Consider the following 17,174-nt stretch of genomic DNA (forward strand, 5'->3'; position numbering starts at 1 on the left):
CAAAACATCCTGTGTCTATTATTAACATCGCTATGTAGAGTACATAACCCAATACATAATATATAAACAAAAAATATTGCTGACTATTTTCTGGAGGCTAAATGTAAAATCAGTGTTGACCACTATATGGATATCAGTGCATCACTGGTACATCAAAAGGAAGGTTTGTTGAGAAAGGCTTCAAGCTACTAAAATACCCAGCATGCCAGTGTAAAAGGAGAATGACATTGATATTGTTTCCTATAATTATACTATTTTAATAAAACATAAATCAGATTGTGAGGAGCACTTCAGACACTGACCAACTAGAAACCAATTCAACTCAAAAGTCAAAAAACATCTCATCCCCAAGGATGAGATGTTAAAGAATGTATCAAACGTTTCAAAACATGCATATATAAAAATGCACCACAGGAAACACCAGCAATACGCTTCATCAGTGGGACCAAAATAATTGTCTTTCAATTATTGCAATAATGTTTGTTGGCCTAATTAAGAAAATAATTGACTTCAGAGGAGACATGGCAAATGATTATTTCTTGACTTGAGCGTAGAGGTCTTCAGGGTCCTGGGTGGGCGGCTGCCCCCCGCCCTGCCTCACCTCAGAGTACTCTGTGTCTTCTGAGCACTTCTCCAAATTCCTGTCGGCTTTGTGCTGCAGTTTGGAGAAGTCTATTTCACCATACTGGATCTCCTCAGACTGGCTGGGCGGTTCCTCTGCTTCCACATGGACCCTGGTGGCGTGTGTCTCTTCACGCCCAACAGGCAGGGTCTGAAACACGGCACAGACGAGGATAAACTACCGCAGTTAAACGAGATTCTTAACCTGGCTCACAGCACACTGAGGGGCCATGTTAGTGGAATTGACCAAAAACTTCACAGGTTGCTTATAAGCCTAAACATTACACACACACACACTGAGGAACCATATTACAGTTATGTACCAAACTACACACAACATTCTATTTTCACCACTTCCTTGTTTTTGTTCAACTTACTACAATACAATATATTGTTGTATTGACTATTATTATATGTATAAGAGAGCGTGCTTGCCTGTATAAGAGAGCGTGCTCGCCTGTATAAGAGAGGGCGTGCTCGCCTGTATAAGAGAGAGCGTGCTCACCTGTATAAGAGAGAGCGTGCTCACCTGTATAAGAGAGGGCGTGCTCACCTGTATAAGAGAGGGCGTGCTCACCTGCTCTGACGAGCTGGCTGTCATCTTTGCTCTCCTGTCGACAGAACCGCTGGATTTTCTCCTAAAAGAAATTTAATATAATTTAAGAGCATCAACTCGTCTACATGAAGATCTCTAGGGTCTTTCCTCACCAGACAGCCAGCAGAACGAGAACGAGGAGGAGCATCGCTGGAGACCCTCCTATGATCGCATAGTACAAGATGTTTGACGGTTGTCCTATAAACAAACAAATAAACAGAACGTGAATATATGAAATTGTAAATGCTGTTACCTATCGTTTACACAACACGTGTTGTACCGAAATCGGTGACCTATCGAAAACTGTCCAGGGACCGCTGTTCTAATGGCTTGCCATACTGTTCAGCAAACGTTAGAGGTAAGGGTTCGAACATTCGCCGAACAGTATGGCAAGCCGTTTGAACCGCGACCCCTGGTCAGTTTTCGATAGGTCACCGATTTCGGTACAACAGTGCGGCAGACTTCTATTGATGCATATAGGGCCTACCTCTAATCGTCAGCTGAACCTCAGGTGACCTCTGCTGGCCAAGGTGGTTTCTGGCCACGCAGATGTAGCTTCCCTTCTCAGCTTCAGTCACTTTGATGGTGAGGGTGTCTCCAACACCAACTGACGTGTTTCCACTGATCCTGACCCAGCTGAAGTTACTGACCGGAGGGTTCGCGCTGCTGGTGCAGGTCAGAGTCACGTTGCTACCAACTGACACCAGATCAGTTGGGTGGATGGAAGCGGAGGTATTTTTGGGAGAAACTGATGGAGAGGGGATTCATAAGACAGGAATGATGATCCAGTATCTGCTCATTCAAGTAGACGAAGAATGTTTGAACAACATGCTACTGATGCGTCATGTTTTATCACTCAAACCAAAACAAACAATAATGTTACAGCAGTACACGCTATGAAATAACTATTCTCGTAACGTGGATGCTCTTCTGTAAATATAAAATAGGAGGATGGATGGATGGACAAACAGATACATATAACTTACATGAAACATTGAGAGTCACAGTTGCTTCTGATGCCTTGGTCTTCTGACTGTCAGTTGGATAGAGAGCTTTACAGGTGATGTTCATCCCATGGTGATGGGCAGCGGTAGTGAAGTTCACCGTGAGCTGGGCTGACTTGGTTCGGTCTGAATTCTCCTGTAGTGTTTTGACTGTAGCTGTCCCCTTTGGGCCAGTCCATTCCAGCTCAGGGGGGAGTGTGGGGCAGGGTGTCACAGCAGAGCAGGAAACAGAGACAGAGACACCCTCCTTCAGACTCCCTGGGTCCGTGATGGTCGGTCTGGGAGGCACATCTGAAGAACATTACAAAGTTCTGCCATCTACCATCTACTAGACCTTCAGTCACTTAGAGGAATATCAACATGTATCATTTCATATTCAGACAATGGTGTGAGTTGTTATTGAGGATCCAGATAATGTTTTAGGCCTAATCTACCATTAAAGCTATTAAGTCCTTACATTGTAGAAAATATAAAAGGGTGCCATCAATTGTTAAATATTTAAAAGTTTTGTGACACAAGTATAGGCTACTAAAAGGATGCCAACGATACAAAACTGTGAAGAAAGTCTGTTCAACATTCTCTTACCGTCAACTTTTATTTCACAAGCATTTTGATCGGCTGTTGCTCTGAATGATGGGTCCTCTAATCTGAAGTAGTAGGAGTGTACATGATTTTGCGTTATATTGTACAGGAATGAGGTGCAGTTTCTCTCTGTGAGGTTTCCAACTATCTTCATTGAGTAGCTGTTCTCCAGGTTACTGCTATTGTAGATGACATTCTCTGGAAAAGTCCCAAAACGTGTATCGTGGATAATCCAAACTCCTTTTGAGTTCAATGTTAAATTTGGTCGAGGTGTGGTAGTGGCATTAAAGAGACATGGGATTAGCACGCACGAGCCTGACAGGGCTGTGATGCTGCCTGGCATCGCAGCAATGAGACCAGGAGGCAGAGCCGCAGCACCTGCAACAGGGACGCGCGCATGATCAACCTCAAACCACAGCCGTTAATTAACAGAAAGTTGTTTTATCGTTCAAGTGTTCTTTACAAGTAACACATTAAAATGTGAACACAATGCTGAGTATCAGCATATTTCTTTATATAATTACTATAACAAATACTACTACTACAATTAATAGGTTTTAAAACCAATGTATACTTTTTGTTTTTGTTTGCATTTTAACTCACCTGACAGGAGTAGAACGATGAGAAACATCCTATTCCAAATCTGATGTTCCATACAAGAACACATTTTAGAATGAGTAACAATCTCCCACTGGTAAAACATTGTAGACAGCACCGTATATGGAAAAAATGACTAAATGTAAATATGGCTGTTAAAATAGAGTTTGGATTAGAATGAATTTTTAAGAGCCCATACGGTTCCTCGTTAGAAAAGGTGATACAATTATAATAAAATACACATTTTAAAGGCTTTCCTCAATGCGACACTAACGGGAAGATAACCTGACGGAAGCTGACAAAATGTAAATTCAGCAACTTGTGTGTGAACTGAGTCATAAACAACTTCCCTTTACCCTGTGGTGTAGTTACCTATATAAGACATCTGACTGAGTGGGAACCAAACCTATATATTAACGTGTTTACCTAATACAATGGTCTTCATAAACAAAATTGTTCCATCAAAATAATATTAAAGATTAAGTTGAACTGAAGTTGAATTTTATTCTTAATGATAAAGATAATACATTTTTATATTTATCATTAAAACCTGTTTTCGGTCCAGGCCCATCTGTGAGTTATCTGTACTTGATTTTAATTTGTACTTTGAAACCAAAATACATAGTTCAAAGAACTTGATCAAAAATGCTTTAACTTTTAAAATTTAATGTGATCAGTGTCCCTTCGATGTAATTTAATGTAATGCAATCAATGGTTTAATGCAATTTTTGATTTTTATTTGTATTCAATCAACTTCTACAGTGTAACAGTGTGAGGGGAGATATACTGTGGGAGATTGAGTTGAGCGGCATCTTATTTTACAAACAGCGCAGTTCCTCATTTTTAACTTCCGACAACAGAAACTGCTAAATTAGTCAATGAACCATAATAGATGCAAGATTAACATTGGACTAGAGCTGTCAGCAGATCATGGGTAACATTATGTAAACCTGGTTAAAAAATTTCACACGTCGCAGTATTAATGGTGTCACTGCATATCACCATGTCTCTAGCGCTTTGCATGAGCTGCCAGTACAGTAAATCACAACATTCATGTTTTGGTTAATGGCTACAGACAGAAATTGTACCAGAAAAAAACAACAATGATTCAAACAAGTTCTCCCAGAAGGCATTACAACTTTTATTCTAAGAAAAAAACATTTCATAAAACGTTTACTTCACATTCATTAAAAAAAAACATTTCAACATGAAAAACTGTTGGTTCACAAAGGGACACAGGACACCCTACTGACAACTTCCTGCTTTGTCTTCCCTATTTACCCTTCTTAAACTTCCCGGCCGTGGCTCCAGTCTTCAGCTTCTTCTTTGTGGATCCCTTCATCTCGGGCTCCTGAGCAGACGAGGGGAAGAGGAGGAGATGACCAACCCAGACACAAAACTGCTGAAACTCCACAGCCACAGCCCACCCGGAGCCAAGATGGCATCCGGTTGTCACTACCTTGCGTTTGGACGACAGAGATCCCGTGACGGAGAAGAAGGAGTCCAGCCGGCCTTGAGTGCTGCCCTGGCGGCTCTTCAGGATCTTCTTACAGCCGTTACGCATGCGGTCCTCACTGTCAACACACACACATTTGTTTTTCTATCCTAGTGGGATCCGACCATTTACTTCCACTCAAAATTGTGTTCTCTCTAACCACTAACTTTTTAGGTAATTCAGTTTTTACGCCTAAAAAAAAGGATTTGAAGTCTCTTTGACAAGGTCCACTTGTCTCACTATACTTGTGGAGAGTTTAATGGTTCAAACAAGGGTAGTTAGACAAGACACACACACAGGTCCAGCACCGCAGCAGGGTGAGGAGAGAGGGAAGGGCCACACCTGAACTGTTTCTCTGCACACATGAACTGGACGAGTCCCTCCTCATCTGGCTCGCTCCACTTCAGCTCCAGGCAGGAGCAGTCCACCACGTCTGGGGTCAGGAACAGACCGCGCGCCTCCTTGTACAGCCAGTCCTCTGGTACAGGGTGCTTCTATACCAGAGGAGACAACAGTCACAGGTCAGAGTTCACAGGTCAGAGTTCTTAGAGGAGCAGAGACTCTCCCAGGTCAGCTGACAGCTTCATCACCATCAACAGCATGTGACCCAGTCTATGCAGTAGACTGCATTGTTGGTCTCAAAGGTTTATCCCGCTAGATGAGGGGAGCGGTGTGAGGATCCCTCTGTGGACCAATGAGTGAGGAGCGCTGTGTGTGTGTGAGCTCACGGATAGGTCGATGTTGTCGAGGATCTCCTCGATGGAGCCGTGCTGCCTGATGAGGTCCATGGCCCTCTTGGGCCCGATGCCCTTGATAGTGCCGCAGTAGTCACAGCCCAGCAGGATGCACAGATCTATGAACTGAGATGGAGGGGAGGGGGGCAGGAAGGGAGGGGGGGCAGATAACAGAGGGAGGGATGTCAGAACATGGTACCAACAGGGCCCAGGGGGGGGAGGTGTGGAGGGAGGAGGTGTGGAGTGGAGGGGGGAGGAGGTGTGGAGTGGAGGTGTTGAGGGGGGGGAGGTGTGGAGTGGAGGTCATGCTGAGGTACCTGCTCGTGAGACAGACCGATGTCCTGCAGAATACGACTGAAATGGAACTCCTGGATAGGCAACTTCCTGTCAACGACAAATAATCTTCAGTGAGCTCAAAACAACCAAAAACAGGATACATCTTCTTGATACCTTTACATTACATTTAAGTACATCACATCTGAGTACATAACATTTTGTGAGTATGGGGGAGGAGCTACTTGGCTTCGCTGGCGGTGAGGTGTCTGAGCAGGACGCCCGTCCCAAACGTCAGCCCGTCCATGTCCTCCGTTGCCGTGGCAAACACCTTCCCTGCTTTCACCAGAGCGGCACAGCTGGCCTCTGCTTCACACGGGGCCTGGAGGGAACATCACACCTGCCTCAGGTACATCTCACCTGCCCCAGGTACACCACACCTGCCCCAGGTACACCACACCTGCCCCAGGTACATCACACCTGCCCCAGGTACACCACACCTGCCCCAGGAGAGGAGATGCTGGGGGTAGAGAGAGGAGAGGCTGGGGGTAGAGAAGGGAGAGGCTGGGGGTATAGAGAGGAGAGGCTGAGGGTATAGAGGGGAGAGGCTGGGGGTATAGAGGGGAGAGGCTGGGGGTATAGAGAGGAGAGGCTGAGGGTATAGAGGGGAGAGGCTGCTGGACTCCTACCTCTACGTACGGAACTCCCATGAGTGTAAGCAGCTTCTTACACTCATCGTTGTGTTGCCTGGTGACTTTCACCAGACGCTTGCTGAACTTGTCTATGTTCTCCTGCTCCCCTAGTGGTCAAGACAAGCATGTGTCAACCAGAGCTCCAAATTATCCTGTCCCGGGGACAATGAAAAACATGTCTGGGACAAATCGCTAATATTTTTTAAACCTTTCAAAGCTTTTTTTCAAAAGTATTTTCAAACCTCTAGAAACATTTTGTAGAAAATATTTTTCCAACCTTTAGAAACTTTTTTACTACAGCCACACCAAGAATTGTGTTACCCCCCACATGAAACAAGAACATTGTGTATTGTGTGAAATTCAGACATTGATTTGAGCCCCGCGACTGTATGGAATGAGGTCATGTAAAAAGCCCTGGTGTCACCCCCCTGACGTCATGTCTGTGAGGTGAAAGCTTCCATCAGCTGTAGAGGGTTCTCTCACCTGCTTCCTGAGCCTGGGCAAGTAGCTTCTCAGCCTCGGCTCTCCTCTCCCCTCTCTTCTCCAGCTGTCACACACACATATAAATGAACAAGCTTAAGACGCAGACCTATGGCTGTTTGTAACATAAAGAACTGAAGGTACAAGCCAGGTACTAATATAACCCGAGAACACACCTCTCCTGACTTGAGCTGCGGAGGCTTGCCGTCAAACACGTACACCGGTTTAATACCGTTCTCCAGCATGCGGATGGTCCGGTAGAACATGCCCATCAAGTGGCTGCAGATACACAGGAAGAGAGGTAGAACAGGCCAGACACTAGTTAGCGATCAAGGATAACAATTATAAGTATATGCCCCCCAAAAAGGAAGTGGATACAGTGATTGTATGTGGAGACGAGTAATCACGAGATGGTTACCTGGTTGTCTCTCCGTCCTCGTTCTGGAGAACATTACCATCCTGTCTGACAGCGATGAGGAACTGATAGATGCACATGGACGCATCAATAGCGATCTTTCGCCCTGTGTTAAAACATCATACATGCAAACCCACGTTAGTCACAAAACCTTCGCCACCTAGCTAAACAACCTTCGTTGTAGCCGGTATGTTGTGTCGTACTTTGTAGTTGAACGCTGGTCAGCTAGCTAGCTGGCTAACTAGCCAAAGTGTACGGAAGCGAGACGTTCAGCGCATAGCAATCGATATAATGTAGCTTCTAACAACGCTGCTTAGAAATGGGTCTGTTTACCAAAGAAGTTCTTCATTTCTTGTTCTTTGATGGCACCTGGTGCCTGGTCGGCTATCAACTTAGCAAGTCCGTGAATTCCCATGGCGGTGGAGTTTCAGACACAAAACAAAAAAGCTGCAAAATAATGAGTCCGTTCATGCTGGATTACCTAAAATCTGCAGCGGGAAGTTTTAAATACACACTACCGTATTTTTTGACGAAGACAGAATGAGAGATTCCTTATAATGGAAAAAGACCCTTGTTTACAGCGGACTTACCCTTCCTCTGGAACGGTGGTGCAGAGAATGTGTCTATTTCGCGCGAAAATTACATCTAGACATTACAACAAGAGCTTGAGCGCATGACGCTATTGGAAGCAGTGTTATCGATGATGCGGTGTTGATTAACATGTCTGTGTCTTTGAAAGTGCCACCAAGACGTTCGATTGGTGAGATTCAGGGAAATCCGGTAATGAAAAAACTATAAATAAAGAATCAAAAACAAACATATTTGACATACAACGTTTAATTTATTTATTTCAATCTACAAATCACATATATACATGTTTTATAACGTGTTTAAAAAAACGTAAAAAATAAAGATTTGGTTCAGGTAATATGGAGGTGGGGTTAGCTTTACCCCGCCCACTCCGGAAAACTCGGTCGTCGTTATTTTCATTTTTTAGGTGACGTGGAGTCGGTTCCCTTCGCTCAACCAATTTAATGTGTCTTTTTAAGTACGGTCTTAACCCGTATCTGTGTATAATCAGTGTAGCGCATTTGAACAAAACGGAAATTAAAAATGTCTTCAAATATTTCGATTAGATCCCAGCAAAACTGAAGAGAAGGGGTGCGAAGAGACGAGTTCCTGGGCCTGGAGTCTGAGGAATCCAGAGAGAACAGGCGCGTTTGGTACGATCTGTCCTGTAGCAAGCCTAGATCAAGTCGAGCTAGTTTGACGAGGATAAAAATAATCTGCCACAATAATTGAACATTCTGGCTTGATGCTGTTAAAGTAGTTGCATCCATTGGTTAAAATGTTACATTGTAACAATGTTGTCTTTCGTGGACAGCGCTGTTGTTATTATTGTTAGATATTGTCAGTTAAATGTTGTGCAGCAGCCGTCATAGTAGCAGCCTGCCTATACTATTCCTCTAACCTTTTAACACCTGCACAACGCCTGTCCATCTCTGATTGTGGTCCCGTACATCAGTTGCTCATAGAAGTTATCCGATTCATTCGTTTCTCTCGACAGAGACCACAATGAATGGAGCGAAAAAGCTTGTCCCGCGAGCAGCTGGCCAGATGTTGCTCTTTGTATTGTGCCTTTTGCCACATTTCGGGTGGGCAGCAAACTTCAAGCAAGGGGACCCGGTTACTCTCTATGTAAACAAAGTTGGGCCTTATCACAACCCCCAGGAAACGTATCATTATTACACATTGCCTGTTTGCAGGCCGAAAGAGGTGAGTTTAAATATTACAAGTGTTTAACAAGGATCAGTATAGATATTAGCTTACTTCATGACAACATTTCCTTACAGTTACATAAGTGAGTTTAATGTCATCGAGTCACTCTCAGTCTAGATAGATGATAGACAGATACTATATTGATCCAGAGGAAAGTCTAGTAAGATATTCTAGTCACACAGCAACGTGGTCTGTATTAATGGTGTTCCTCTCCAGGTGCACCACAAGTCTCTGAGCCTGGGAGAAGTCCTGGATGGAGACAGGATGGCAGAGTCTCTCTACGACATTCGCTTCAGAGAGAACACAGAGAAAAAACAGCTGTGCCAGCTGACGCTCACAGAGAAAGAGGTACTTGGCGTGTGGAAGGTTTCCCGGCGGGGGCCCGGTAGGGGCCGGGCGGGGGCCGGAGGGTCACTGTCTCGGGCTGTGTCTTGCAGGTGGACCAGCTCAGAGAGGCTGTGGAGGAGCTGTACTACTTTGAGTTTGTCCTGGACGACATTCCGATCTGGGGCTTTGTGGGATACATGGAGGAGAGCGGCTTCTTACCTCACAGTCACAAGGTGGGCCCTCCTCTTCTCCTGTCCTCTCCTCCTCTCCTATCCTCCTCTCCTCTCTTGTACTCCTCTCCTCTCTTGTACTCCTCTCCTCTCTTGTACTCCTCTCCTCTCTTGTACTCCTCTCCTCTCTTGTACTCCTCTCCTCTCTTGTACTCCTCTCCTCTCTTGTACTCCTCTCCTCTCTCATACTTCTCTCCTCTCTTGTACTCCTCTCCTCTCTTGTACTCCTCTCCTCTCTTGTACTCCTCTCCTCTCTTGTACTCCTCTCCTCTCTCATACTTCTCTCCTCTCTCGTACTCCTCTCCTCTCTTGTACTCCTCTCCTCTCTTGTACTCCTCTCCTCTCTTGTACTCCTCTCCTCTCTTGTACTCCTCTCCTCTCCTATCCTCCTCTCCTCTCTTGTACTCCTCTCCTCTCTCATACTTCTCTCCTCAGCCAAACACCCTCTCAGCCCCCCTCTGCATCCTATAAACCTACCCTGTGTGTCTCCCCCCTACCCTGTGTGTCTCCCCCCCATGCAGGTGGGTCTGTGGACACACCTGGACTTCAACATCGAGTACAACGGCGACTCTGTGATCTTCGGCAATGTGTCTGTGAAGGACGTGAAGCCCGTGCCCCTGGAGGAAGCAGGCGGTGGGGGCGGCGGGCCGGGCGGGGGGCTGCAGGTCACCCACACCTATAGCGTGCGCTGGTACGAGAGCCCGCTGAGTGCAGCGCGGCGCGGGGAGAGGCTGAGGGATCACTCCTTCTTCCCCAAGACCCTGGAGATCCACTGGCTCTCCATCATCAACTCCCTGGTGCTGGTGGTGCTGCTGCTGGGCTTTGTCATCATCATCCTCATGAGGGTGCTGAAGAACGACTTCGCCAGGTATGGGTGGGGTGGAGGTGGATGCTGGTGGTGGGGTGGGGGTGGATGCTGGTGGTGGGGTGGAGGTGGATGCTGGTGGTGGGGTGGATGCTGGTGGTGGGGTGGAGGTGGATGCTGGTGGTGGGGTGGGGGTGGATGCTGGTGGTGGGGTGGAGGTGGATGCTGGTGGTGGGGTGGATGCTGGTGGTGGGGTGGGGGTGGATGCTGGTGGTGGGGTGGATGCTGGTGGTGGGGTGGAGGTGGATGCTGGTGGTGGGGTGGATGCTGGTGGTGGGGTGGAGGTGGATGCTGGTGGTGGGGTGGATGCAGGTGGTGGGGTGGATGCTGGTGGTGGGGTGGAGGTGGATGCTGGTGGTGGGGTGGGGGTGAAGTGGGGGTGGGAGAGGCTGGTGAGGACCGCTGCAGAGCCACCAGCCTGGAGAGCTGAGCTGCTGTTCTGCAGGTATAACGTGGAGGAGGAGGGGGGCTGTGAGGATATGGACCAGGGGGACAACGGCTGGAAGATCATCCACACAGACGTGTTCCGCTTCCCCCCCTACAAGAGCCTGCTGTGTGCCGTGCTGGGAGTAGGAGCTCAGTTCCTGACCCTGGCAACAGGTTAGCACACACACACACACACACCACATACACACACCACATACACACACACCACATACACACAGCACATACACACACACCACACACACACACCACACACACCACATACACACACACACACCACATACACACACACACACACCACATACACACACACACACCACACACACCACATACTTACACATACATCTCTTCCTCCCCCCCCCTCCCCCTCTCCTCCTCCCTCCCTCACTCCCCCCCCCCCTCCCTCACTCACTCACTCCCCCCCCCTCCCTCCCTCCCCCTCTCCCCCTCCCTCCCTCTCTCCCCCTCCCTCCCCCAGGCATCATTGTCCTGGCGTTGCTGGGGATGTTCAATGTGCATCGTCATGGCGCCATCAACTCAGCTGCCATCGTGCTGTACGCTCTGACGAGCTGTGTGTCTGGGTATTGTTCCTGCGGCTTCTACACACAGCTCCACGGGCAGCGCTGGGTGTGGAACATCATCCTCACCTCCTCGCTCTTCTCCGGTGAGGAGGAACGCCACGGCCAGGGGAAACTCTGGGTGGAAATAACAAATGGGTTCATTTAGCTGTTACGCTTTTATCTGAAGCTGTGAGATGGGATTTATCTGCTGTGAAATGTTATTTCTCTGTTCTTTCTATGTGGGGGTGAGTACATGAAGATGTTGGTTTTTAAGAACAAAATTTAGAGCGTAGACTTCTTCCATTTCGTTTTGTGTTCCGTGTCCCGATAATGTCCCTGTAATGGATTTGTGCAATATAGCTTGAACTGAATTTTTCAACCATATATCAGTTTTCTTTCTATTGATGCTTTTCCCCTTGTCCCTCCACCCTTCCTTCTCTGCTCTCTCTCCCATCCTCCTTACTTGCTATACTTCCATCTTCCTCCACTCACTCCACAAATCCCCCCACCCTCTGATCTGTTTTGATTGTGCCTGTCCCTCTTCCCTGTCCCTCTTTCCTGTCCCTCTTTCCTGTCCCTCTTCCCTGTCCCTCTTTCCTGTCCCTCTTCCCTGTCTCTCTTCCCTGTCCCTCCTCCCAGCCCCCCTCTTCCTGACGTGGAGTGTGGTGAACTCGGTCCACTGGTGGAGCGGCTCCACCCAGGCTCTGCCCGCCTCCACCGTGCTGCTGCTGCTGGGTGCCTGGGTGCTGGTGGGCTTCCCTCTCACCGTGATCGGGGGCATCGTGGGGAGGAACCGGGCCGGAAGCTTCCAGGCGCCCTGCCGCACGCGCAACATCCCCCGGCAGATCCCCCAGCAGCCCTGGTACAAGCACACAGCCGTGCACATGGCCATAGGGGGCTTCCTGCCCTTCAGGTGAGCATGGGGGGGGGGGGGGGGGGGGGGGGGGTATATGGGGCAAGACGATGTGTAGTATCATCATGGGATTCAGGTGGCTGAGCGGTTAGGAAATCTGGCTGATAATCAGAAGGTTGCTGGTTCGGGTTAGGATTCCTGGCCGTGCAAAATGATGTTGTGTCCTTGGGCAAGGCACTTCATCCTACTTGCCTCAGGGGAATGTCCCTGTACTTACTGTAAGTGACTCTGGATAAGATGACTAAATGTAGCAATGCTAGGAGTTAAAAGATCCACGGTAGCAATGAGCAAATCGGCTCATAGAGATCAAAGTAATACACCTATTCACCTATTGTGAATGATGACAGATTTTTTTATATTGCTATGCAGGATACTCATATGAAACCCCTGAATGTGTCCCTCCCCCCCCCCCCCCCCCCCCCCCCCCCCCCCCCCCCCCCCCCCCCCCAGTGCCATCTCAGTAGAGCTGTACTACATCTTTGCCACGGTGTGGGGCCGTGAGCACTACACGCTGTACGGCATCCTGCTGTGTGTGTTTGCTATCCTGCTCTCCGTGGGCGCGTGCATCTCCGTGGCGCTCACCTACTTCCTGCTCTCGGGGGAGGACTACCGCTGGTGGTGGCGCAGCATCATGAGCGCCGGCTCCACCGGCATCTTCATCTTTGTGTACTCGCTGTTCTACTACCGGAACCGCTCCTCCATGAGCGGGATGGTCCAAAGCGCAGAGTTCTTCGGGTACTCGCTGCTCACGGCGCTGGTGTTCTCCCTCATGCTGGGAACAGTGTCCTTCTGGGCATCACTGGCGTTCATACGCTACATCTACCGCAGCCTCAAGATGGACTAGTGCACACACACACACACCTGATAGAGGAAACAGTACATTTACATACACATTCCCCATCATGTCAGACAGAAAACAGTACATGTATGTACACACCTGTGGCTGGGGGAGAGCCTGAGGCCTTCTGGGTGCAGCATGAGACTCACCCCATCATGGTTGAAAAGGGACGTACAGATGGTGAGGGGAGATAAAGGGACGAGTGAAGCTACGTATGAATGACTTGTTCTGGGGTTCAGTGTGATTGTAAAATGGTGATGGGAGCAATATTGACTTGTATATTACAGTCACCCTCAACTGTTGGTTCTGATGTAAATATACAATCTTTTCAATAAAAACATTTGTTACAAGACAACCGTTTTGTACATTTGTTTGAAAGAATCAGGGGTGCTGATCATGAAAACTGATTTATTTGATATTTCAGCCTCATAAGACAAGATCTCCATACGTCATCACAAAAACAGTCAGATAAAATATCAGTTAACAGGCATTTATTTGAAAGGAAATTGAAAAAGTGAGCCCAGTTCCCATTTTATATAGTTAAAAAAATACATTCCAAATCAGATATTATGAACACCAGGCCAAAACCATTTGTTTATTTAAAAATGTTTCCAACAAAAGGGAAACCAATCAGGGTTTGTATAAAAATAAAAAAGCCAACCCAAATAAAAACCTGTTAAGCTGAAAGGAGAGAAGCTCTTTCACCTACGGGACTTGGAATGACAACCATTCAGTGCAGTAAGATGTGTACACATCAGATGTGTGGCAGCTCTTGGTACAAGTCTAGATAGAATGGCAGTAAGCAAGCTGCTCCAAGCACACTGCAGAGAACACATCCACTATAAATACTCTGGTAAGAACTTTGATAGACATGGTATACAAATATAAAAAGATATGAACAATCAATTAAAAATTCCTAGCTCATGATACCACCACTAACACTCCGTTGAAAAGATGGCATATCTACTGACACATTGTAAACAGCCCATGGAAACTTTACAAGGCAAAAAAACAATACAAAAAGGAAATGCGTGGTGTTCCTTGTGTCTAGAGGCCGGCCTCGGGGCCCCCGTGTGGGGGGCTGGGGAGGACCGGGTTCTCCTTGTCTCTGTTCATGCTGGTGATGGAGACAGCCTCCGCGGGGGTGTAGCCGGGGGGGTTGTACTGGTAGTGGGTGACGGCAGGGGGGCGAGGCCAGCAGGGGGCCAGGGAGCGGGGCCCTGGCTGGGGGGAGGGGGGAGGAGGGGAAGGGTAGGCCGAAGGGCCGGAGTAGTAGGGCAGCTTGGAGACGCCCTGGCCTGCTTCCCTCATGGGCTGTGTGTAGTAGTCTGGAGTCTGAGCACCGGCTGGAAACTGGCACACAGAGAAAACGTTATGATCACATGTAGCAATAAACATTAGTGGAGAGGTCTCCACTCATCTCCAGCCCTGTATCATCCTGCCTTTAAGACCTCGTCCAAACTGTGAAGAGGCCTCCTTTGTGGATGCGTTACTCTGAGTCCGTGCCTTAAGAGTCTCTGTTATTGAACAGGACACACTGGCTGGACTACAGATGAACCAATGATTAACACATCTAGATTATATAATGATGCATGTATCCGTGTACCTGGTGTTTTTCCTGGTCTAATGAGCTCACCTGGTTGGCTGTGGGGGTGCTGGGGTAGCCTGCTGGGCCCGTGGGGGTGCTGGGGTAGCCCACTGGGCCCGTGTACCTCTCAGACACCCAGCTGTTGTCCTTCTGGTGTCTCCTCAGCTTCATCCTGCGGTTCTGGAACCAGGTCTTCACCTAACAGGTTTACATAACATTAATTGGCAAAAAATACTCTAAAAAGCGATTTATCCAAAGTCACGTACAAAATGTAGGCTACAGAAGATTAAGGATCAAAAGTGCACAGTTCTAACAATATTTTGTTGTCAGGGTCATGAACTCTTTTCCAGGCACAGTTCAAAACTAAATCACCAACCACAAGTATATGACCGACTTGGGTTTAAAGTAAAGTAATGATAATGGTCTCACCTGTTTGTACGTCAGTCCGGTCAGCCTAGCCATTGTTTTCATCTCCACTGGGGTGAGGTATCTCTGGATGCTGAACCGGTGGGTCAGGGCCGTCATTTGGCTATCGGAGAAGGCCGCCCGAGCCTTGGGTTTCGTCTTCGATGTCGACTGGGGAACGGGCCCGGGGTTACTGACCGCCTCGCCGCCGGGAGGAGTCGGGTCTTCTTCAGGAAGAGAGCTGGATACGTTTCCGGGGCTCCCGCCGTCTGTCTCCTCGCCCGGGTCGTCCCGCCTCCAGTCGGCAGGGTGGGTCTGAGGAACAAAACCTCTGTTGTTCCCTGAACTCCAAGAGTCTGAACGAGACCAAAAGTAAAATACCAAATATGAGAATGCAAACGACAGCCACACGGCGGCGCCATACATTACTGAGACCCCCAAACAATGGACAGTCGTCGCGCCAACTACTTTCAAGATGGCTTTGAATTCATGGATGGCGGTGGAGATCGCAGCCCTTGACCGGGACCCAGAAAATGTAGGTTACCGGTGCCATGCACATCACTCAATAGTAAATATTAGCTTGCAGATGTGTATTGCTTGCCAACGTAGTTAGCCATCTATCTAGCTCTACTAGCACACTAGCTAGCTACCTAGCAGTGCTAGCTATACACATACCTGGCGATGTGTGAGCCTCAGAATCACTTGTTGGGGTGTCGCTATTTACGTGCTCAACTTTAGTCCTTTCATCAAGTTCGGTCCGGTTGTGGGGCAGGAAAAGGCGCCCGGTCTGCATGTGAGAGTCGCCAAAATACAGGACACTCGGTCCCGGGTAATGGACGTTATTTACAGCGACGTATTCTGGGCTCCGGGGTGGCGATTCTTGCTGCGGCGCCGCGAGCTGCGGATTCGAATAGTAGCCTCCATTAGCCCCCGTTTGGTACGCGGCCTCGGCCCAGCCCGGTAAGTTTGAGTTATTTTGCTCTGATCCGGTTTGGTACATGAGACCATATGCGTACGCGTGGTAGGACGGGTTGTAGTTGTAGTTAACTGGGATCTTCCAGTCTGCCATGCTGAGTGTCGGCCCGTTCGGCTCAAGCACGACGTTCAAGTTAAAAGTGTTCAGTTCTTCGACGCCGTCGGTTACGCTTCTCCGTCTCACTGCCACAAAAGTCATGAGTGTACCAAGCCAAATGGAAACAGGTGGTGGTTTTAAATGAAGGTGTGTTGTGGGTGTGGAGACCAATGTAGGTGTGGATCAAGATCGCAACCAATCAGCTACGTGTATTCAGGTCTACGCAGGTAAAGGCCGCGCCCCTAGGCCGTGCGCGACGTGAGGCAGGTCAAATTTGGAGATTACGAACAGCGACCCCCAAATTAAACTGATTCAATATCTACATTATTAGTTTGATCTAAGATTGACAAAATGAGGGACGAATAAATTCCTCACAATCAAAGATCATTTAAAACTAAAATTACTGGCCCAAATAATCATATATATGTGGTTGCTATTGTCTCATGTTTAAACCATCTGTTTGGGGTAAGGTAACACTAAGTGTAATGATTGTACAATGGCAGATAATGCACACTTCTACAAACATCTGTGTCCCACATAGCCAAACACAGGCATTAGCATTACATATGATAGATATGCAAAATACAGATCTATCCTTGAACTGTGTAACATTGCAGCTGAGAGGATGTTGTGCACCTCTGCTCTCTGTTGATCTGCTCTCCTCA

The 17,174-nt window shown here is 47.9% G+C and overlaps 4 protein-coding genes across 6 annotated transcripts; 1 reads left to right on the forward strand and 3 right to left on the reverse strand.

Annotated features, from left to right (window-relative positions):
• Positions 1-526: 526 nt before the first annotated feature.
• On the reverse strand, positions 527-3,489 carry si:dkeyp-28d2.4 (sialic acid-binding Ig-like lectin 13). The gene is made up of 7 exons (XM_067252166.1): positions 3,406-3,489; positions 2,806-3,180; positions 2,203-2,511; positions 1,704-1,964; positions 1,330-1,414; positions 1,199-1,259; positions 527-772 (listed from the first exon to the last, which is right to left on the reverse strand). Exons 1-7 carry the CDS (start codon positions 3,467-3,469, stop codon positions 533-535), a joined length of 1,395 nt encoding a protein of 464 aa, XP_067108267.1. The 5' UTR covers positions 3,470-3,489; the 3' UTR covers positions 527-532.
• A 1,017-nt stretch (positions 3,490-4,506) lies between these two features.
• fen1 (flap structure-specific endonuclease 1) lies at positions 4,507-8,105 on the reverse strand. The gene is made up of 12 exons (XM_067251330.1): positions 8,079-8,105; positions 7,822-7,935; positions 7,492-7,594; positions 7,250-7,352; positions 7,077-7,140; positions 6,591-6,700; positions 6,147-6,283; positions 5,946-6,012; positions 5,623-5,754; positions 5,237-5,388; positions 4,859-4,973; positions 4,507-4,750 (listed from the first exon to the last, which is right to left on the reverse strand). Exons 2-12 carry the CDS (start codon positions 7,901-7,903, stop codon positions 4,673-4,675), a joined length of 1,143 nt encoding a protein of 380 aa, XP_067107431.1. The 5' UTR covers positions 7,904-7,935; positions 8,079-8,105; the 3' UTR covers positions 4,507-4,672.
• Positions 8,106-8,464: 359 nt separating this feature from the next.
• tm9sf1 (transmembrane 9 superfamily member 1) lies at positions 8,465-13,789 on the forward strand. 3 transcript variants are annotated; one of them, XM_067251350.1, is made up of 10 exons: positions 8,481-8,536; positions 8,625-8,711; positions 9,056-9,264; positions 9,484-9,615; positions 9,705-9,827; positions 10,346-10,692; positions 11,135-11,289; positions 11,612-11,797; positions 12,333-12,606; positions 13,057-13,789. In XM_067251350.1, exons 3-10 carry the CDS (start codon positions 9,064-9,066, stop codon positions 13,448-13,450), a joined length of 1,812 nt encoding a protein of 603 aa, XP_067107451.1. In that variant the 5' UTR covers positions 8,481-8,536; positions 8,625-8,711; positions 9,056-9,063; the 3' UTR covers positions 13,451-13,789. The 3 variants fall into 3 exon arrangements, with proteins under 3 accessions (XP_067107450.1, XP_067107452.1, XP_067107451.1); XM_067251349.1 differs by having other exon boundaries at positions 8,465-8,711; XM_067251351.1 differs by having other exon boundaries at positions 8,465-8,702.
• Positions 13,790-13,834: 45 nt separating this feature from the next.
• nanog (nanog homeobox) lies at positions 13,835-16,571 on the reverse strand. Its single transcript, XM_067251352.1, has 4 exons — positions 16,113-16,571; positions 15,462-15,793; positions 15,081-15,230; positions 13,835-14,797 (listed from the first exon to the last, which is right to left on the reverse strand). Exons 1-4 carry the CDS (start codon positions 16,504-16,506, stop codon positions 14,492-14,494), a joined length of 1,182 nt encoding a protein of 393 aa, XP_067107453.1. The 5' UTR covers positions 16,507-16,571; the 3' UTR covers positions 13,835-14,491.
• Between the last annotated feature and the right edge of the window lie 603 nt (positions 16,572-17,174).

The sequence above is a fragment of the Osmerus mordax genome, chromosome 15 (assembly GCF_038355195.1).
Source record: "Osmerus mordax isolate fOsmMor3 chromosome 15, fOsmMor3.pri, whole genome shotgun sequence".
Lineage (NCBI taxonomy): Eukaryota > Metazoa > Chordata > Actinopteri > Osmeriformes > Osmeridae > Osmerus > Osmerus mordax.